This window comes from Morus notabilis, unplaced genomic scaffold (genome assembly GCF_000414095.1).
Source record: "Morus notabilis unplaced genomic scaffold, ASM41409v2 Scaffold799, whole genome shotgun sequence".
Classification (NCBI taxonomy): Eukaryota; Viridiplantae; Streptophyta; class Magnoliopsida; order Rosales; family Moraceae; genus Morus; species Morus notabilis.
The window spans coordinates 233,649-255,324 of NW_010366360.1; the positions used below are offsets into that span (position 1 = coordinate 233,649).

The following is a 21,676-nucleotide window of genomic DNA, read 5'->3' on the forward strand; positions in this document are numbered from 1 at the left end:
GTACCTCCACTAATAAAAAGAAAGAGTCTATGATAACTTTCGAACCGAGCAGAAGTCAACGTGAAAGAAAAGAAAAGAACCTAGCACCGGATTTTATTTCATCTCAAGCTTTAACCTTTTTGGTTGAAAGAGATAGAAATTGTGTACTTAATAAAATACCATTGTTGCTTAATATATAGGAAGATCCAAAGATATTTAATGAAGCTATGACTTCAAGGGATGCCTCCTTTTGGAGAGAGGCCGTGAATGATGAAATGGATTCGATTATCTCGAATCAAACTTGGATCTTGGTCGATCTTCCTCCGGGATCAAAACCAATAAGCAACAAATTGGTGTTTAGGAGAAAGTACAATACCGATGGGTCTATACTAACATTCAAAGCTAGATTAGTAGCTAAAGGCTTTAAACAAAAGCGTGGTATAGACTATTTCGATACATATGCTCCGGTAGCTAGATTAACATCCATAAGAGTGCTATTTGTGCAATTTGCATGTGCATCAAATGGATGTTAAGACGGCTTTTCTAAATGGTGATCTTGATGAGGAAATCTATATGGAACAACCCGACGAGTTTGTACTACTTGGAAATGAAAAGAAGGTATGCAAGTTAGTCAAGTAACTTTATGGTTTAAAGCAAGCACCAAAACAATGGCATGAGAAATTTGATAATATCATTTTATCTCATGGTTTTAAGCATAATAATGCGGATGAATGCATATACTCTAAATTTACAAATAGTTTTGGTGTGATAATATGCTTATATGTTGATGACTTGCTTATTTTTAAAACAAACATGCAAGGGGTAAATGATACCAAGAAATATCTAACTTCACAATTTAAGATGAAAGATCTTGATGAAGTAGATACTATCTTAGGTGTAAGAGTGAGGAAGCATAGTGAAGGTTACTCGTTGTGTCTCAATCTCATTATATTGAGAAGGTGCTTCTTAAATTCAATCATTTGAAGTTTAAAGAAGCAAATACCCCATATGATTCTAGTGTTAAATTACTAGAGAATGCAGGCAGAGCAATGGCACAGCTTGAATATACTAGTGCGATCGGTAGCTTAATGTATGCTATGCATTGTACAAGACCCGACATAGCATTTGCGGTATGCAAAATGTCTAGGTTCACGAGTAACCCGGGTATCGAACATTGGAATGCAATTGGAAGAGTACTTGGTTATCTTAAAAGAACCATTAACTTGGGTTTGTCATATAATGACTATCCGGCCTTACTTGAAGGGTACTCGGATGCAAGTTGGATAACAAGTGCAAGTGATAATAAATCTACATCTGGGTGGATTTTCACAATTGCAGGAGGAGCCGTCTCTTGGGCTTCTAAGAAACAAACGTGCATAACTCACTTTACGATGGAGAGTGAGTTTATAGCACTTGCCGCTGCAGGCAAAGAAGCGAAATGGCTAAGAAATCTATTGCTCGATATTGAGTTGTGGCCACAATCGATGCCATCTATTTCTTTATACTGTGATAGTGAAACTACTTTGTCTAGAGCTTATAACAAGGTTTATAATGGAAAATCTAGACATATTAACTTGAGACATGAATATGTTAAACAATTAATAACCGATGGTGTTATTAATATTGTTTATGTTATGACAAACAAGAACCTAGCGGATCCTTTGACGAAAGGTCTTTCAAGAGATTTAGTCAAAGAAACATCTAGTGGAATGGGACTGAAACCTTTCTTTGAAAGAGTCACCAATGATGGTAACCCAACTATGTAATAATTGTACCGCTGATCTATAGTTAAATGGGTAAGAACAAATTATTGTTATGTGACCGGGTTAACACCGAACTTTAATTAGTCCCTTCCAAGATATCGGTGCAAAAATAGCTACGTGGTTGGGGTTGAGTTTATACTCTTAATGGAGTTCGAGTCTCCTAGTAGCTAGAGATATAATTCGAACTTCACCTAAGTGAACATAAGGAATGGTGTAGTTCCTAACAAGACCTTGGTTTAGTCTTGTAAATGTTCATGAATCCAAGATAGAGCACAAGGCCAGAATAGTGCTAAACGATTGGAACAGTTTTGAAATCTGGGATAACACATATGTGATATATTTTTGATATTTGCTTAAGAGACAAAGTTTAATGCAAAGCACACTATTGTCTTGTGAATACTTTGAAGTATAGTCACTAAGTAAAGGTTAAAATTGAAAGATACCTTCATGTATGTATGTGTTTATCGTTGTTAATTCTAAAGAAATATTACAATCTAGTGGGGGATTGTTAGAGAGATTGTAATATATCTCTCAATTTTGATATCACAAAAATTGGCTTAAAACACATTCGGAGTGGCCGGACACAAGCGCACGCTGCAGCGCACAGGAGTGCGCACTGCAACGCACGGACGCGCACTGCAGCCTGCGTAAAACAGAGCTCTCGGGTTTGTTTTGCTAAGCCCGTGCACTGCAGCGCGCCTTTTGGGCGCTGTAGCGCAAATTGTTAACGGAAAATGTGTTTTCGTGTGTTTTAGTGATCTGAAAAGGTCTCGAACCATTGCATCTATTTGTGATATGTTTTCTCACATATCTGAGCACTTATTAACAATAGAAATAACTATTGATATAAGTGCATCAGCATATAAAAGATAACCTTCAAATTGAAAAGGTATCTTTATGTGAAAGGTTGTAACACTTAAAGAGGATGGATGCATCCCTGTCTTTATTTTGATGGACTTCAGAAAATACAGATAATTAATTGTTCTGGAACTCAATATTTTTTGCTGGATATTGTGTTCAAGGACTAATTGAGGAATGAAGTAATCATCAAGCTTTTATTTTCATGAGCACATGCAAATATCTACGAGGTATATTTCTTTGAACATACTAAAAAATAAATAATATGTAAAAAAAGCATGATATGTTATATAGAATGTAAACCATAATGCATGTAAATCATAATTGCTCTGAACAGTAATTTTTTTCTTGGTTTGTTTCTTCTTGACTTGGGAGGAGCATTAAGGAAACTGCTAAATTCCATAAAAGAGATAAAACTATTGAATTTTCATGATACTTTTATTTAAAGTTTAACTCATTTTTAATTATTGATTTGAATTAGATTAGGAGATAAGCCCTTAGTTTAAATAATTTGAGTTAGATTAGGATTTGATTTATTCAATTTCAATTAAGGAGAAAGTCCATGTCATAATTTCTTCCACTCTTTTAAGTTCTTTAAAAAGAACCTGTTTGTTTGTGTATTGCGTCTTAATGCATAGCTAAAGTTAAGTACTAGACTTCACAAACTTTTTTTAAACTTAAAATAAAAAATTAGAATGACTCTTAGCACGCCATGTGATTCTTATAGCAACTCTCCACTTTCTCACTCGATCTGATCTTTCTTTATAAAATTCTGTAAAAACATTTCATGCAATAAGCATTTTCCTTAGCCGAATAATGCAGAAAATGTTTTTAGGAGATAAAGATATTGTTGGGGGACTTTTTCGAAGATCCCTTGACACGTGTCACGAGACAAAATTAGAATGAGGAACCAAAACCCAGTTCAAGTGTATTGACCGAACCATAGACCGAATCTCATCTCGATCGAGAGAGGATACAACCTCGATCGAGGAGGATAACAGAGAACTCCGACGCTACGAGATCGATATAGACCGAGACGGAGGAAGATAGTGGGGATGACTCATGTCAGAAGGAGAATTTTCATATAGTGACACGCCCCCCACTATCCTCCCTAATAAATGCGCCCAACCGGGCATGACACCTGTAAAGGTGAATAACGGAATGGAAAGTGACCTTTCTAATGGAGGGAAACCTCTGAGGATATTCCAAAGGCGGGATGTCCTTGGAGAAACCTTAAAAGAAGAAAAATAAGGACATGTCATGATTAGAGTGAATCAGGAATATTGATCTGATCATGACATGTGTCATATAAATAGACAACGATGAGAACAATGGAAGGGCCGATCCTTAGAGAATCGGAAGGGACACTGTTATATTAAATTCTCTTTTTTGTCTTAATTCTTTTGTTCTCTTTAGCCCTCTTTGCGATACTTGCCTGACTTAAGCTTCGGAGTGTCCTCTACAGGACGACCTCTAGCGCCCACTAATCGAGGAGTGAGAGAAAGACGATGAATAAGGGGATCCGACTACCAAGAATTGATATTTGGAAATTTGTACAAACATATAGAGTCAATCAGAGTTTAGGTGTATCCATTTTTTAAATATTGTTTGGGGATAGATCAACTCAATGTAGTCTTGCTTTAAAGCTGGCCTAATTTGGAAGAACATTACCATTGATGTTGGGATGTTGGTGACGAGGTGATAATGCAAGGGAATCTCCAATTCAAGTTCTAAGACATCAAGCAATATTTGAAGACAATAATCAAGTTCTAAAGGTTGTGAATGATTTTGTTAAACCATCCGTCTCATTTCAATATCAAATTCCTTTGCCAACACAAGATTTGGTATTTTGGGTGACAAAATTATTCCAGAATATAATTGTGGTTAATGTCAAATTTAGAATATATATAGTTGATGCTAAATTTAACACCATCATCAAATACATATAACCTCTGCCAATTTTTAGCAGTTTGGTTGTTTATTAATTAATGTGTTGATTTTAACTCAATAATTACAATATTCCCAAATTTCTAGTTTTTAAAATTAAATCTTTTAGGATTCTAAGGGATTGTTATAAATATATCCCTTGTATTTTAGCGAAAGTAGAAAAACTTTTTACCTCATTCATTTCACCGATTCAAGTTTTCAGTTTTAGATTTTTACAGGTATAAGCTCTCAGAAAATGTCACATCTGACTTTTTCTATTACAGTGAAAAACTCTTAGAAAATGTCATATCTCAGCTCAAATTGAAAACTCGAATCCGCGAAGTGAACGAGGCCGTGTATATACCTTGAAACTAGAAAGTGAAATCAAGCTTCCTGTGAAGCTACAAACTTCTTTATCACAATTACTTCAAGTTAATTTCGTATATGAGCGTTCAATTTGGTATTATTGGAGAATAAATTGGAACTATCTCCAAAATAATTTCATCTGCATGCCTCTAATCGACGTATGGCTTTTCATGAATGCTATCCGACGCAAGAAAGAATTGTTGAATTCTCGGCCCTTCAATGCCTCCATTCTGGTCGATCATGGAGGCATGTGACCCTGCATGCTTGATTCAAGATCATAGTTTAAAGTCAGTTTAATCATAGAAGAATTACATATATAGCTGAACCCTTAATTACCTTCGTTAGTTGCTTAATTTATAGACACCCACATATTTCAAGCAAATACAAACAATTTATTTGCATTGGATAAACTTTACGAGAGAATTACTTGTTATGTCAGTATGGATGATAATATTCCCTATAGAGATAGGGCCGGCCCCGTTCAGAGTAGAGATGGGGGACAATTATCAGGGATAGGGGTGGGATAAATTCTAGTCCCCGATTCATGGCCGGGTGGGAACAAGGAAGCACTCCCAACCCCGTTTGTGCTCCATATTAATGTGCAACCATGTAATAAAAATTGAAACTATTAGGAATAAATAAGGAAGTATAATTTACTTTTATATTTTGATGTTCTAAAACTTTTTTCGCTTATATGTTAGTTATTACTTTTATATTCAATTTACAATATGTTAAGAATTTAGTTTTTATCATGGAACCTTTGATTTTACTCTAAATTTATTTTTATTATAAATTGTTATAATTTTAAAATACATAATTCTATATGATGAAAAATAAGACATGTATGAAAATGACTCCTCTAACCCTGCCCGTTCTTAACAGAGATGAGAGGGCCCCGTTCATTTCGCTGATTCGAGTTTAAAATTTGAGTTTTGTTACAGTAAAAAGCTCTCATAAACAATCACATCTAACTTTTTTACTACAGTAAAAAGTTCTCACATAAAGTCACATCTCAACTCAAATTAAAAATTTAAATTAGCGAACTAAACATACCCCAAGAATATAATAATTTAAGTAGTGAGGATGAGGATGAGAAATCATCCTCTCTGCCCCCCTCCGTCCCATTGCCATCCACCAATGTCTTATCAAAACCACCCGTAAATAACCCTCTGCTCAAAGCCATAGCCTGGCCCATAAAGTAGCAATTCAGCCCAAAAGATTCACCTACCTATCCTTTTGGTCCGTCAATTCATCCGCGAGTCCGTGCCCGAAGGCCCAAACTTATCATACACCACGTCGGGAGACTCGGGAAAGAATCAACAAATGCGTGAATGCAATCGCTTCTCAATTGGCGCGTGGAAAAAGATTTCACTCCTTAACCGTTCTTTTAATTCGGTCTCTCTCTCGTCTTCTGTGTTATTTCCTAACTACGAAAAAGCAACGTCGTCTAGGGTTCGTCTCAGAATCAGCTCCCATAGCCAAAAACACCTCGAATCTCCGCCATTTTCATCGCATCGATGACCTTCTGAGCTACGAAACTCACTCTTTCTCCATTTCTCTCTCTTTAATTTCCGATTGCAATGGACGAGTCCTTCAAGAACCTCCCCACCAGCCATTTGCTCGGCTCAGTTCCTGTACGTTTTCTGCTCCATTGCTATTTACAATTGCGATGATTGCGCTCTCCTCGCGAAATTGACTATGTATAGATTCAATTTTCCCGTTCTTTGTGATTTTCACGTTTATCAAATTCCTGTTTGATTTGGTTGTCAATTGATCTGGAACATTTAGTGATCGAGACTGATTAGCTTCTGTGAATTCTCGTTGTTGCTTGTTTCCGGAGAAAACGAGGAAATGTTGATCGAGAAAATTCATCTCTTAAATAATTTCTACTTTGGGCAGTTTTAACGGAATGAAAGTCTCTCTTCTTTTTTTTTTTTTTTTTTTTTTTTTTTTTTTTTTTTTTTTTTTTTTTTTTCCATTTTGCTTGTAGGTTTAGATTTTCGTTTGACTTTTTTTTTGGTTGATTCTTTACTCCTGGCTGTTGTTTGAGCTGATAATGGTCATTCCTTTCATTTTCTTCTGTCGCACCAGAAAAGTTAAATTTTAGTGCACATTTATAGGTTAATTTTACTCTGTCTTGTCTTTATCATTACGTAATTCATTCTCTTGTTTTTGTGGCTTATTCGTTTATTCGTTTTCATCATTCATTCCTGCAAGTTAGCTCATTTTAAGCTTTCCTTTTACAATGGATTTAATCACTTACTTTTTTTGGGCATAAAACTATTAGCTTCTTTGAAGAAAGTAATTGACTGGTTATTACTTGTGGGGGAACCTTTTTTTAGTAACTTATTTTATGCTTTATTGCAGCCTTCTTCCATGTGTGACATATATATATATATATATATAATACTAATTATGTTTTGTACCTTTTTATTTAAATAGGCTGTTATCAATGAAGAAAAGGAAAAGAGCTCCACAAGCTATGAGGGTATGAAGTTTAATCTATTTTCTCTCCTATTCACGTTGGTCAGCCTATAATTTATGTATGTTTTTCCCTAAATATTAATTTCTGTACTTTTATGCAGCGCCAGGTGCTAATATGCAAATATTCCCACCCACTAATGGAGGAGACAGAGGACGGGGCTATCAAACTCTTGGAAGTTCGACTGGTATCATGATAGATAAATAATAGATGTTCTCTGTTTGACAATGTTCACTACTTAGTCCACTTATCTTCTTTTGCTTTCTTTTCCATTAATTACTGATTAAAGATTTAGTAAACTAGTAATGTGCTATTACTGTTATACATGTGGATTTGGGTAATCAGTGTTCGGACCATATTCTGTTTTCGTACTCTTTAAGTGCAGTTCGATGGAAGGACGCATTATTATTTATATTATATTTCGGACATAGTTCAAATTGTATTTAATGGAGATAGTTGAAGATTAGTCAAATAGAAATTCAAAGTGGAGACTGGAGATTAGGTTGATAAATATGTCCATAAACCTTCTTTCTTTCTTTCCCTCTCTTTTGGAGTTTCTATCCTGAAGGAGGGATCCATAGAAATTTGTTGATTGAAATTATTTGCTGTCTCCTTGACTTGTAGTTTGTTATCTTTCTATGACACACCGGTTAATGACTATCATTTATGTTTTTATTGAACTATACTTGTTGAAAATCTTATTCTCTCATTTCTAATTTCAGCTTGAGCTTTGTTTATTTATTATGATAAGAAGCTTGTTTACACTGCGATGCATCTATATGCAATACTTTTTTTTTATTTTAAATTTTTTATTTATGTCTGTTTGTATGCCCCCCTTTTTTTTGGGTCCATCCAAACAGAAGGATTTGAACAACAACCAGCAAACAACTGGAAAGGAGTATTTAGCATCTCATCATACATTCAATATTTCAACGTGGATACGGACATCGTCTTGAACAGATTGCTTAGTTCCTTATATCCCATTGGCGGAGACTTTTTAAGCAACATCGATGCTAATCCTGACTTGTTAGTTCTGTTTTTCATTCGTATCTTTTGTCCTTTTCATTTTTCGTTATTAGGGATGATTTGAGACTTTGCAATGCTTTGGTATATGCACGAAAACAATTTGGGTGGGGAGAAGCTATGTCCACGTTCTAACTTTGGTTGCAAAGATATGTAGGGATTCATATCTCTGAGGAGGGTATAAAGATGGGCAATTATGAAAGCACAATAGTATAAAGATAAGATATCTATCTATCGACATGCACCATGATAAACTTATAATCCTGCACTTTCGGTACAATACAATTATGCAGAAATGGAAAACTTCATCCTGGGCAAAGCATGCTAATCACAGCAAATGTAAAAGTTGCTTGGCTGGTTGAAAGATAGTATCACTAGTTACTCGAGCTTTTAAAATATGATGAGTAGGGATTTGGTGATTAGATCACAATGTGGTACAGAAATGATCTTGCGTGGGCATATAATGTTTGCTCTTCTTGATCTAAATTCTTTTTTGTATTTTAGATATGGGCTAATCTGGATCTCCACTACATTGGTATTTGTACTTGCTTCACTTGGAAATTGTGCCACGTACCTCATCCAGAAGCACACTGATAAGGGTACTTCTTGGAGCTTCAATGTTAGCTATATGAATGTGGCAGCGGGTTCAATCTATGGTTATGCAGCTGTGGTGCCATTGGCATTCTATTTCTTGCTTCAGTATGTGGGTTCAAATCCTAGTCTTGTTCGGTTTTGGTGCATGTGGGGATACTCTCTCTTCATTTTTGTGCCGGCCTCCGTAAGTAGTTGCTTGCTCTTGTGCAATTGTCTTCTTTTATTTTCGCTTTTTTAGTTTATCCATTATGTTTTCATCTTTAGAATTTAGTTGATCAAAAAATGAAAACCCAAATTGGACCTTCATTTGTGGAACATAAGACGCCCTGTTGTTCTTTGGAAACAGTGTAATTCTTCCTAATTATAATCTTTTGACATCTTTATGATTAATGGACACTGGTTTAAGAACATTAAAAAGGAAAATAAAAATGAAATGCTAACAATTATTGAGGTCATCTCTTAGTCTTACGCTCGCTTTTATCATGACCAGAAGAGAATCAAGAGATAGCTTTATACTGTTTCAGAAGTTGTAGCCTACTCCTCTGAAATCACCTAACACGTTATGCTGTGAACTATTTTCAGTTTCTCTTGCTAATCCCCGTAGAGTTCCTCCGGTGGATAATCATAATCACCACTGGTGCTGCCTCGGCCGGCTTTGTTGCCTCGAATCTGAAGTCTTCTATAGAGGGAGGTGATCTTACAATCCTAATGGTGGCAGCATTTGTCTTGCAATTCGCTCTGGCAGTCTTCATCAAGGTCTGGTTCTTCCCATGAGGTTGATTGTGTTTTAGTATGTTTGGACATAGAAGAAGTTAGTTAAGTATCTACTCGAGAGGAATTTGTGTGGGGCATTTGATTAATCAACCGGAACGATATTTTTCTCCAGAAGACACGTCTGTTGTATGTTGGCATTACTCACTTGATTGCATTATAACTCGATGAAGATCCTGAGACATGTAACGGGAGAAAGACACTAATGTCTGACTGACAAGTATTACTGCATTGTAATAGGGAGTTTTGCAGTGGCCCAAAGCTTTTGAGAAAAGATTAACGAAGGCGAGAATGTTTTTGTGTGGAAGTTTTCTTGTTTGAATCCAGTCGTGTATATACCGTTTTTCTTGTAAGATTTCAGTGTTTCGTCCCATTGGTTTATTTCGAGTTTCGTCTTATCGTATTCTAGCAGCAGCTCACACGTTTTTGTTACGAAGAATCAGGATGAATCTGTCTCAGGAAATAAGAATGTCCAATTGAGTAAATATGCATACAAAACGCAACGAGAAAAGGTTCTTAGGGCATAGACAATGGGCAATTGGGCTTTTTTTTTTTGTTTGGAATACTTGACTTTTATTTTCCTTTAGACCAAGTCGAATGCGGAAATCTTCCCCAGGAGACACCTTTGCTCAGTCCTTATGACTGAGAATAACAGAGAGGAAACGTATTTAACTTCAGACCCACAACTACTATTATATGGCTTCCTCCCTCTAACTGAACAACATCCAAGTCAAGTCAACCTTCTTTGTCTAAGCGCTTGCGGGTAAAACATCTGATATCAAAATCAAATATGTAAGATCAGTATCATATGATATTAACCTTAGAGGCTTTTTAAGCCTTAGAGGCTAAGATCAAATTATAATTGCATAAGATTAAATAAAGTAACAAACATTGTGGAAGGTTTTTTTTTTTTTTATTATTTTTTTTAAAATTAAAAAGTATCTACGTTAAGTTTTTCTTCATGCCTTACTAAAAATTAATATTTTTTAACCATTTTTCCACGAATAAATTTTTAGTAGGGTATAAAAAGGACAATTTTTACTTGATTTTGTTAAATTGACGTATTTTACGTGATTTTATTTTACCTCTTAAATTTTAAAAACTTTCACTTTGCCTCTTAAAATTTTAATTTACCTCATTTAAGTCATTTTGTAAGACTTTTTTTATTAAAATCAAATGGAAAAGAGAGGGTGTTAATAGTAGTTATATTGTTTTTGTCATATTGATTTTAATAGAAATTCAAATAAAAAGACAACATAATTGCATTATTCTTTTTTTATTATCTATTTTTAACATATATTATGACAGAAGAAATTAAGTGTAAATAATTTAAAGTTTATAAGACAATGTGAGAGTTTTAAAAGTTGCGGGGGACAAAGTTTAGAAGGCACCAATAATAATAATACTAAATGTTGAATTCATACTATTAGCTATCCAATTGAAATAGAATTAAGAGGATATGAGTGGGTTTGGAATTTGTTTCAAAATGATTTTATTTTTAATAAAAAGTAAAAATGAGATTGTTTTGAGAATTATTCTATGACCGATTCTAAAATTGCGTTTAGTAGGTTTTTTACATATTATTTTGAGTATAATAAAAAAATAAAATCGTGTTTATTAATTAATATATTATAATATAATTGATAAGTAAGTTTTCTAATTCATTCATAAAAACTATTCTCATTGTTTTTATTTTTATTTTCGTTTTTAAAATATTTACTAAATAAACGTCGTTTCGTTTTTATTTTTATTTTTTATTTTTTTGAAATATGTAAAAATCGTTTTTAAAAGGCACCGTTCATTTCGCCGATTCGAGTTTAAAACTCGAGTTTTTCTACAGTAAAAAGCTTTCAGAAACAGTCACATTTAACTTTTTTACTACAGTAAAAAGTTCTCACATAACGTCACATCTCAACTAGAATTAAAAACTTGAATCAGCGAACTAAACGGCCCTAAAATGATTCCAAACACACATTTTGGCTCTGTTTAGTTCACTGATTCGAGTTTTTAATTTGAGTTAAGATGTGACTTTATATGAGAATTTTTTACTGTAGAAAAAAAATTAAATATGACTATTTTTAAAAATTTTTATTATAATAACAGATGCAGTGCAGGTAAGGGACACCACTCTGCCTCTTCCGCATGACACGGATCTATCATCATCAGCAGCATTCCGTCGTATTATACTATGGTATAGTTTGTCCTATTGTCGTTTCAGTGAAAAGTATATATTATTATGGTATACTAATATTTGTCGTGTTCTCAATTATAAAATATATATATATATATATATTTGTCGTGTTCTCCACTCATGCGCCGTCGCGTTGTTGTCGTACGCAGCTCCATTTATTTTATTTTTTCAAAAATCCCCACCTAAGCTCCCCCAACAATCCCTGTGTCAAATCGACTCGTCACCACCTATTCCCCAAAAAGTCCTTCCTCATTCTTACGCGGCGCCATTTGATTGGAAACCAGAAATCGCCAATTCAAGAACGCCCTGTATGGCGCCACCTCTTCCGGAGTCTTACGCAGTCACAACCTGATATTTATCGTTTGTTTGATAAATAAAAAGAGCCCGTCTGAATCCAAAAGAACCCTATCTATCAGTATCAGATAACAACACTGCAACACTTCTACAAACACTTCACGAGTCGCCTCGTTTCTGGACTCAGTCCGAGTTCGCCGCCGCCGACGAGTCGCCGTCGAGTCAGCGACCATGAGCGACATGGATCGTTCTCGAGCTTTCCTCAAGGACGTTAAGCGCCTCATCATCAAGGTATGTCTCTCACATTCTCGATTCATGCTCGAAATCCCCAATTTTCCGAGAAATTTAACCGGAAAATATTTCCTTTTGGTTCGAAAATCGATAAGTAGGAAGAAAAGTTCTTTTCTTTTCGAATGCTTTCGCTTGCATTTGGTTTATAACGTCTGAAAACATGTTCATTTGCTTGGTGAAATCGTAAAGGGAATGAATAGATTACAGCTTATTTGATAATATTCGAGATGTTTTTTTTCCTCTCTCAGTTGACTTCTATCAGAGATAACTGCGTAAAGAGATGAAGAAAATTTCGCATATTTCTTCGGTTAATTTTTTGATGTTAATTAAATTGATATGAAAAGGAAAATATTTTTGACGTTGTGTTTTACTTTGTGGAGGTTGGAACTGCGGTTGTTACTCGGAATGATGGAAGATTAGCGCTTGGAAGACTAGGTGCTCTTTGCGAGCAGGTATTACGCGGTTGCACATGTCGAATTGAGCACGCATTATATGTTAAATTGGGAAAACTGTAATTCTGATGTTAAATTTAAAATTTCTTGCAGATTAAGGAGTTGAATTCTCTAGGATATGAGGTTATTTTGGTGACCTCAGGCGCTGTTGGTCTTGGTCGCCAAAGGCTCCGATATAGGAAATTGATTAACAGCAGGTTTTTCTCTTTGTTCTTTTGATGTTTGGTTTACATTGTTGTCGATTTCTTAGCATTCTAAAGCAATGCTGATTTCGAAACGTGTTTAAGATATTTATTTTCTTAATAGTTGATAGTTAATATTTTTCTACCAGTTTTGCTGATCTCCAAAAACCGCAAGTTGAAATTGATGGGAAGGCATGTGCGGCTGTTGGACAGAACAGTCTTATGGCTCTCTACGACACATTGTTTATTCAGGTGGTTATGGTCTTGGTCTTTTATAGTTTATTTGTTTTCAGAATTGATTTTTTTTTTATATTTACTTTGGGTCTAGCTATACAAGTTCTTACTAGCATGTTTTGTTTGGTGAGAGTCTTAACGTGCATGTCTGTTTAGTTGTTCCCATATTCGTCTAATTTACTTTCATTTATGTTTTCTACTTCGCAGCTTGATGTGACGTCGGCTCAGCTTCTTGTAACGGACAATGATTTCAGGGATAAAGAATTTAGAAAACAACTGAGTGAAACTGTGACATCATTGTTATCTCTTAAAGTTGTTCCTATACTTAATGAAAATGATGCAGTCAGTACTAGAAAAGCTCCATACGAGGTATCTTTCTTTTACAATTTCTCAGTTCTCGACTAGTTTAGTTTTTACTGTACAGTTTTGTTCATAAGCACTCTTTGCAGGATTCTTCTGGTATATTTTGGGATAATGACAGTTTGTCGGCTCTTCTAGCTTTAGAACTGAAGGCTGATCTTCTTGTTCTCTTGAGCGATGTAGAGGGTCTCTATAGTGGCCCTCCAAGTGATCCAAATTCGAAGCTTATCCACACATACATTAAGGAAAAGCATCAGTGTGAAATTACTTTTGGAGACAAATCTAGAGTAGGAAGAGGAGGTATGACTGCCAAAGTAAAAGCTGCTGTCAATGCAGCTTATGCTGGAATACCGGTTGTTATCACCAGGTATTGCTTTATGCTACATGCTTCTGAACCATATTTGAGCTGTGTCATTTAAGTGATGAAACTATTATGGCGTACTAACGGTACTATCATAGTTTGATGATTTAATCCCAAGTTTTGGAAATATCAAGCACTTAATGAAAGCTAAGCTGTAAGATCCATGTTATTTAAATCAAAAAGCTATCATTTTGCTTTTTTGATTATTAAAGTAATTGTTGAGAGTGTGTGATGTGGGCCTTTGTTTCTTCTTTCTTTCCTGCCCCGTAATGTTTATATGTTAATTCCTTCTTAATAAACTGCAAACTTTAAGCTACCTGTAGTTGGTATTTGAAACAAATGTGTATGATGCGCAACTTTTTTCTTTTTCGTTTTCTTTTGAAGTGGGTATGCACCAGAAAACATTATTAAGGTTCTTAAAGGACAGCGAATTGGTACCCTCTTTCACCAAGATGCACACTTATTGGCCCCGGTTAACGAAGTTGATGCGCGCCAAATGGCAGTTGCTGCAAGGGAGAGCTCAAGACGACTTCAGGTAGCCTTTTGCCTTTCTTCTAGTGCTTTAGTCACTGTTTGCCTCCAAAACTTCGTAGCACATATGGAGTCCGTTCAGCAGTATAATTTACTTGCTGACATATTGTACCATAGGCCTTATCTTCACAAGACAGGAAAAAAATTTTGCTTGACGTAGCTGATGCCTTAGAGGCAAATGAAAAGCTGATCAGTGCTGAAAATGAAGCTGATGTTGCTGCAGCACAGCTAGCAGGATATGAGAAACCCTTGGTTGCTCGACTGGCTCTGAAGCCTGGAAAGGTATGGGCACTACTAATCAGTTCATAGAGTGTTAGTATAATTTTATTTATTTATTTATTTTCTCTTCTTTACTACATTAAGTTCCTTCCAAGTCTCTGTCATTTCTTGCCTGGAAGTGATTTCTTGATCAACTTGGTTTATATTTTTCATTTGACAGATTAAAAGCCTTGCCAACTCTATCCGAGTTCTTGCAAACATGGAAGATCCAATTGGTTGTCTTTTGAAGAGAACTGAGGTAATTAAACAGAGTATAAGAAAATTACTTCACTTTCATATTCATACTACCAGACTAAAGTTTTGATTAAGTAGGAATGTTATGTCAAGTCAGACCATTTGCTCTAAAATTTGTCACACTTGATGCAGGTTTGAAAAGGCTAGGTTTCTAAAATGGAAAACACCAAAAGATTGTCTACAGTTTGACTAAATTGGATTTTTAGTTTCTTGTTCTTTTGATTATTGATATTTGATGTTTCTTATGATTACTATACTTTATAGATTGCAGATGGACTTATATTAGAGAAAACATCAAGTCCGTTGGGCGTCCTCCTGATTGTTTTTGAGTCTCGGCCTGATGCACTAGTACAGGTAATAATTACATTCAGGACCCACCACTTTTTGTTTTTCCTTTTTGTTTTCACTCCTCTCTCTCTCTCTCTCTCTCCCTCCCTCCCTCTCTTGAAGCTGCACGTTTAGTATGAAACTAGTTTGGACGTGTAGCCTAGACTTTGTTGTGCCTGTGATCAACTTTCAATGTTCCTCTGTCAGCTGATATGAAACTTTATCGGCCTTGGTATTGAAATAGAAGGGTTCACAATTGTATCATATTTAAGTTACAAGGAAGTTACCAGTGGGATCTGTTGGAGCTTTATAATCTGGATAATACCCAAGTTTCTTATAATTTCATTATAAATAAGAGTTGCTGAACATCAGTACATGGTTTTCTTTATGTTTGAGCAGATAGCTTCACTAGCAATCCGTAGTGGCAATGGGCTTCTTCTGAAAGGTGGAAAGGAAGCCAAACGATCAAATGCAATTCTGCACAAGGTTTGTTTCTTATATCCAGTTAATTACTACAGAATGTATAAGCTGCTGTGGTGGTTCTTTTCCATCATTTCTTTAACTCTCTCTTCTACAAAATTTTGTAGGTTATCACTGAAGCCATCCCAGAAACTGTTGGAGGAAAACTAATTGGACTTGTGACTACAAGAGAAGAGATTCCTGATCTACTTAAGGTGTATAGAGCTCAGAGTGTTACCAATGCCTTTATCTATTGACTCTGAGATGATAATTGTTACTGACTATTTATATTATATTCTAGCTTGATGATGTGATAGATTTAGTGATCCCAAGAGGCAGCAATAAGTTGGTTTCTCAAATAAAAAGTTCTACCAAGATTCCTGTCCTGGGGCATGCTGGTTAGATAACTGAACTTATCAGGTGCTTTTCTTTTCTGGATAGAACGTGTTTCTGGATATTTAAGCAAGAAACTGCATTTTTTCTTCAGATGGAATCTGCCATGTCTACCTTGATAAGTCTGCTAAGATGGACGTGGCAAAGCAAATTGTTTTTGACGTAAAACTGGATTATCCAGCAGCTTGCAATGCCATGGTAACCTATTTGTTGTGTCATGTGTGCAATCCTTTGTGTGATAATCTTCTTTCAGATGACATTCTCCAACCATTTTTATTTGCAAGCACAAGTTTTGATTACCTTTGTCTTTATGCCTTGCTTATTCATGGTTTGTCTCTTTCCTTACTTTTCTGTATGCTGTTCTCAGGAAACACTCCTTGTTCACAAGGATTTAATGCATACAAGTGCTCTTAATGAGCTCATTGTTGACCTTCGCACTGAAGGTACAGCTTCTTTGAAAATTGCTTTCTTAATCTATGAGTTTATCGATTTCACTTCCTTTCCTTCTACTTGAACTCCCTCCTTCTTTCTGGTGGTTCTTTATAGCATATTAAGTTCCTTTCGAAACTATTAATTACTGTATCATCAGCCAACCTCACCTGTTTACTCTGCTCTTGAGTCCATTGGTACGCTTTTGATGTTCATTGAGTTGAACACTAATGAATCAACTTGTTGGTTTACAAATATTGTCATGTCTCAGTCTGTCTGGAGAAAGGTCCAGACAGGCTATGAACTCTTAGCTACATGTCAGTACAGTTTTCCAAGTTAAAATTTATGTTTCATTAGGATAAAGAGAATTATATTACTCTTTGATTTTATAGTTTTCTGAAACTTTCATTTTGCTATTGGAACAAACCGATTCTTCTTAATACGCATAGATGCCTAGCTAGATAGTTTCCACCATATTCCTTCTAATTTAAATTATCTCAGTAGTTTCGTATTTATTGCTTAGTAATTATTTTTCCAGCATTGCCATGCAAGAGAATAAATATATGCTTTACTATAAAGCTGAGCTCCATCTTTTAACTAACAATTTAGAAAAATTCCTCACTGAAACACAGCATTGAGATGATCTAAAGGCACAGCTTGCTGGGTCTATATTTATTTTTTTCAGGTGTTACTTTATATGGTGGACCTAGAGCAAGTTCTGAACTGAATATTCCAGAGGCACGTTCATTTCATCATGAGTACAGCTCACTGGCTTGCACTATTGAGTTCGTGGATGATGTATATGCAGCCATTGATCACATTCATAAACACGGAAGGCAAGTCTGCACTTTTACTTTGATAAAGCCATGTCTTTCTGTCATCATTCCCACTCCCCAAATGTAATCATGTGGATTTCTAGATATTATACAGAGATATATTTTTCTGATTTGTCCTGCTTTAAACAGTGCACATACTGATTGCATCATAGCAGAAGACCAAGAAGTTGTGGAAGTTTTTCTACGTCAAGTTGACAGGTGATAATACTTAACCTCAAATTCTAGAACATACAATGTCAGCTTGATCAATTGCCTCTAATTGTGATTTATGTTTTCTCAAGTGCTATTAGCTATTTAAGATGGTGTGCTACCGTACTAATGGGATGTGACTTGTTTTATGCAATGGCAGTGCTGCTGTTTTCCATAATGCAAGCACAAGATTTTGTGATGGCGCTCGATTTGGACTAGGTGCAGAGGTATAATACTAATGTGCTACACTTGCCATAAAAGTTAGTATCCTAATTTGCATATCTTATATTTGATTATATTTGATTGCATTACAGGTTGGAATAAGCACAAGTCGAATTCATGCTCGTGGTCCTGTAGGAGTGGAAGGATTGCTAACAACAAGATGGTATTGATTGCAGATTCCTTGTTTGCACTTTTCTTACTGATCTTGTCAATTTCTTGAACAGTAGTTAGCATCCAGAGGGAGCACTGAGTGTGGAATACAAAAACTTATGATCTCAGTGATATAGATTCATGATACTACCAAATCACATTTTTTTCGAATGTATATGAAGGGTTCAACATTTTTTCTCTGGAAGTAACTACTGCTGCCATGTTGCAATTGCAGGATCCTCAAAGGAAGTGGGCAAGTAGTTGACGGTGATAAAGGGGTCGTCTACACCCACAAGGATCTCCCTATTGAGTCCTAAGCCTATGGATAGAGTCACAAACATCCACTACAGCCTTCGTTGCCGCCTCTGCCCCCGCGGTGCCAGGGAAAGGTCAGAACCCTATCCCTTGTTCCTTGGGCCTTCAATGGATGGGGGAGGTTATGGATGGAAAAAGATCGTTTGCCCTTGCGCGTTGCTGCATTATATTTAGTGTATTGTCTTGCTAGACTAATTTTATATTTCATCTCCGTTGCTTTGGGACAAAATGGCTAGTGAGATAAATTAACACCTCGTTCATTTCACCAATTTTAGTTTTCAGTTTTAAGTTTCTATAGTTAAAAGCTCTCAGAAAATATCACATCTTAGCTTAAATTGAAAACTCGAATCCGTAAAGCGAACGAGGTCTAAATTACCATTTCAATTGATTGATAGTGTCTATTTGCTCGTGTCACCAAATTGCGGATAGCCAATTTACATTAGCTCCTATTTAAACATAAAACATCAACTTTACGTACTTTTTTCCTTAAAAAAAAAAAAAAAAAAACATCTTTTTGGGATTTACTTGCGTAATTGGCGTTTCTGAGCAAAAATACATTCTCTCTCCATAAATAATAGTGGCCTTCAATTGGCTGAGCGCCCTAACACTATACATGTATCCACCTTTGCGTAGTCTGCTTGAGCATTCTATGATTTAAACGTTTTGATGTGCTTTTTGTTGACCTTGGAGTGGAAACCGGGAGGAATTAAACTTGTTATCTTTAAGCTGGTTCATGGATTCAGAATTAGTTTTGGTTTACGTGTATTTTTTATGAGAGAAAATATTGTAGCGAGTCACGAATTATGATTTGAATCATGTTACGGATCTTTGCTCCAAATGCACTTTAAATTCAGGTTCTTGCCTCTATTTTTTCATTATTAAGTGGACGTTGGTTTATGAATTCAGAATCATGATTCAGAATTATTCTTGTTTTACATGTATTTTTTGTGAGAAGAAAATATTATAAAAAATTATGAATTATAATTCAGAATCAGGGATGAATACAAGAAACAAACATTCCTTAAGATTTTGATCTTATGTTATTCTTAGCAGATGTTTCTTGGCTAATTCTTCTTCCACTTCCAAGAAAACGTTTTCTATTTTTTATTTGGATTTTTAGTTGTTGGCACATGATTATCGGTATTTGAAACGATTTGATCCTTGACCTTCTTGTCAAGCCGGATAATTCTTAAATTGATTGATTTATTTATTTATTTGAGTAGAGAGAGACTCAAAAGAAGTGGAAAGAAATTCAACCAAATAATGTATTTTTTCTATTTAAAGAGCAAGTTTGAATAAATCACCAAGTGATGTAAGAGAAACAACACTTATGATTTATTTAATTGCCTGGAAGAAAAAAAAAAAACAGATCCTAAGATCATGAGATTGTTGAAGACATCATTTTGAGCCTACAAAATATAAAAATAAAAATATAAGAGAAGATAAAGAACTAAATTATTGAAATGAGAAAAAAAAGATTAATGAACTTATTTTTTATATATATATTTTTTAAGATAGATAAAGTATCCATAGCGGGTAAAGATCTGTAACACCCCTAGGTGGGGGTTACGTAATAAGAATAAAATACGATGGATAAACGAAAATGAAAATAAAATATAACTCCTGAAATATAAACGGCAAGTGTGCATGGGACTTTTAACGAAAAACTCATGATTAAAATCACAACTCGACAAAGAAAATTAAATCAGAAATCCACAGTACAATGTAGCACCGAGTAAAATACTAAAATAATACAACTATCATCAGTCACATCCATGTTGAAAACAACCCAGTCAGAATCTTACATAAAAAAAGAAGACCAAAAGAAGGGATAGGTCTCCAACACGTGCACACTGTGAGACGTCTACTCTTCGTCTGAAAGATTACACTGCACACCACCTGGGGATAGGAAGAGAAAGGGGGTGAGCATGAAATGCTCAGTAGGATGACTATTACTCACCTTTAGTTTTATATAGTTTTCCAATTAAACCTGCATGGTTAGTAGTTTTTATGTTTTATGTATAATGAGTCAGATGATCAGTATCAGTGAGATAACCTAATCCGTACGCTCGTGACGAAAAAAACCCCCGAAGGGCGCAGTGATTCAGAGGCACTGATAGCAAGGAGCTCTATCTCGGCGTCCCTACCAGATCAGTTCTCGAACCACGGGCAAGGGTGAACTGTCGTTCTGAGCCCTCACCAAGACGCAACCACTGTACAGTAACCTTAGGGATTCTCAACCCCGGAGAGCGTCATCACCTCTCCCCTCTTTTACCTTTTCGGGTTCACACCCAGGGATGGTGAACGGCCACACCTACTGTTAGCACACTATCTCACTATCGTGTCAACAGTAATAAATAAGTTTGGTATACAATTTCAATCTTCTCAAATTTAACAAAATAAATTAAATTAAATAAAATTCCACAAAAGTTAAGTAATAGGACCCCTACCTCAAAACGGATCGTCAATCGGAAGTCGAGAAGCTGAGAAACGAAGCTTCTCCGGAATCCGGCCACCGGCGGCGGCGGTACGGCGGCGGAGCTTCCCAGTGAAGAATCCCGCGGCGGACTTGGGTCTTACCCCCTTAAAATCAATAGTTCTGAATCCAATGGCGATGTCAATTTTACCAAATTCGGCCTCTAACAACTCGGATCGAGATCCTCAATTTTGGCCGAATTTCGAGTCTTGAATCTTTGTTTTTCAGCCACGGATCTTCAAAATTAATTGATGGCTTTCATTACCCGTGAGATTCTGAGTATTTTGACACCAAGATCACGATGATCCAACGGCTAGATCACCGGAACCATCCTCCCATTTTTCTCACGGCGGCGGCGGTTCATTTTCTGGCAAGCCAACGGCGGTGACCACGGCTTGTGGCCCAGAACGACTCGTCGGCTCCCTCTGAAGCTAATGAGCTGGGCGGTGTCGTTCACGGCAGCCGGAGGAGGGAGGTATGAGGGCAGCGGTGAGAAATCTGACCACCACGGGCGGCGGTGCTCCGGTCAGAATCAAACCGTGTTGCTGGTACGGTGTTCTTCGTCTCTTCGCTCTGAGTCTATTGGGACCGGAATCACCTCAATCGGACACCGGACGGCGAAGATATCCCGATCGGAAGTTTGGGTGTTTTTCGAAACTTTGGCCGGCGAGTGTGGCGTCGTCCGGCGGAGTTGGCGGCTGGAAGACAC

At 36.0% G+C, this 21,676-nt stretch overlaps 2 protein-coding genes across 3 annotated transcripts; both read left to right on the top strand.

The window, feature by feature from the left end:
• The first annotated feature begins 6,297 nt into the window (after positions 1-6,297).
• On the top strand, positions 6,298-10,143 carry LOC21393692 (protein YIPF1 homolog). Of its 2 annotated transcripts, none has more exons than XM_010110090.2 (6): positions 6,298-6,526; positions 7,335-7,380; positions 7,478-7,561; positions 8,235-8,400; positions 8,902-9,175; positions 9,574-10,143. In XM_010110090.2, the coding sequence occupies exons 1-6, from the start codon at positions 6,473-6,475 to the stop codon at positions 9,763-9,765; spliced, it is 816 nt and encodes a 271-aa protein (XP_010108392.1). In that variant the 5' UTR covers positions 6,298-6,472; the 3' UTR covers positions 9,766-10,143. The 2 variants fall into 2 exon arrangements, with proteins under 2 accessions (XP_010108392.1, XP_024029239.1); XM_024173471.1 differs by having other exon boundaries at positions 8,238-8,400.
• Positions 10,144-12,224: 2,081 nt separating this feature from the next.
• On the top strand, positions 12,225-19,279 carry LOC21393693 (delta-1-pyrroline-5-carboxylate synthase). Its single transcript, XM_024173484.1, has 20 exons — positions 12,225-12,538; positions 12,919-12,990; positions 13,084-13,187; positions 13,322-13,424; positions 13,614-13,775; positions 13,856-14,133; positions 14,512-14,662; positions 14,776-14,940; positions 15,098-15,175; positions 15,436-15,525; positions 15,898-15,984; positions 16,086-16,172; positions 16,259-16,355; positions 16,445-16,548; positions 16,718-16,793; positions 17,465-17,615; positions 17,745-17,813; positions 17,965-18,031; positions 18,119-18,189; positions 18,412-19,279. Exons 1-20 carry the CDS (start codon positions 12,479-12,481, stop codon positions 18,491-18,493), a joined length of 2,154 nt encoding a protein of 717 aa, XP_024029252.1. The 5' UTR covers positions 12,225-12,478; the 3' UTR covers positions 18,494-19,279.
• The last annotated feature ends 2,397 nt before the right edge of the window (positions 19,280-21,676 follow it).

What these genes read in the sequence shown, in the direction of transcription:
- LOC21393693 (XM_024173484.1), top strand. Translation starts at nt 12,479, where the DNA reads ATGAGCGACATGGATCGTTCTCGAGCTTTCCTCAAGGACGTTAAGCGC. An exon ending in TCCTGTCCTGGGGCATGCTG is followed by an intron (nt 16,356 to 16,444) that starts GTTAGATAACTG and finishes TTTTTTCTTCAG; the next exon opens with ATGGAATCTGCCATGTCTAC. An exon ending in TGTTGACCTTCGCACTGAAG is followed by an intron (nt 16,794 to 17,464) that starts GTACAGCTTCTT and finishes TATTTTTTTCAG; the next exon opens with GTGTTACTTTATATGGTGGA.
- LOC21393692 (XM_010110090.2), top strand. Translation starts at nt 6,473, where the DNA reads ATGGACGAGTCCTTCAAGAACCTCCCCACCAGCCATTTGCTCGGCTCA. An exon ending in GAGCTCCACAAGCTATGAGG is followed by an intron (nt 7,381 to 7,477) that starts GTATGAAGTTTA and finishes ACTTTTATGCAG; the next exon opens with CGCCAGGTGCTAATATGCAA. An exon ending in ATCGATGCTAATCCTGACTT is followed by an intron (nt 8,401 to 8,901) that starts GTTAGTTCTGTT and finishes TTTGTATTTTAG; the next exon opens with ATATGGGCTAATCTGGATCT.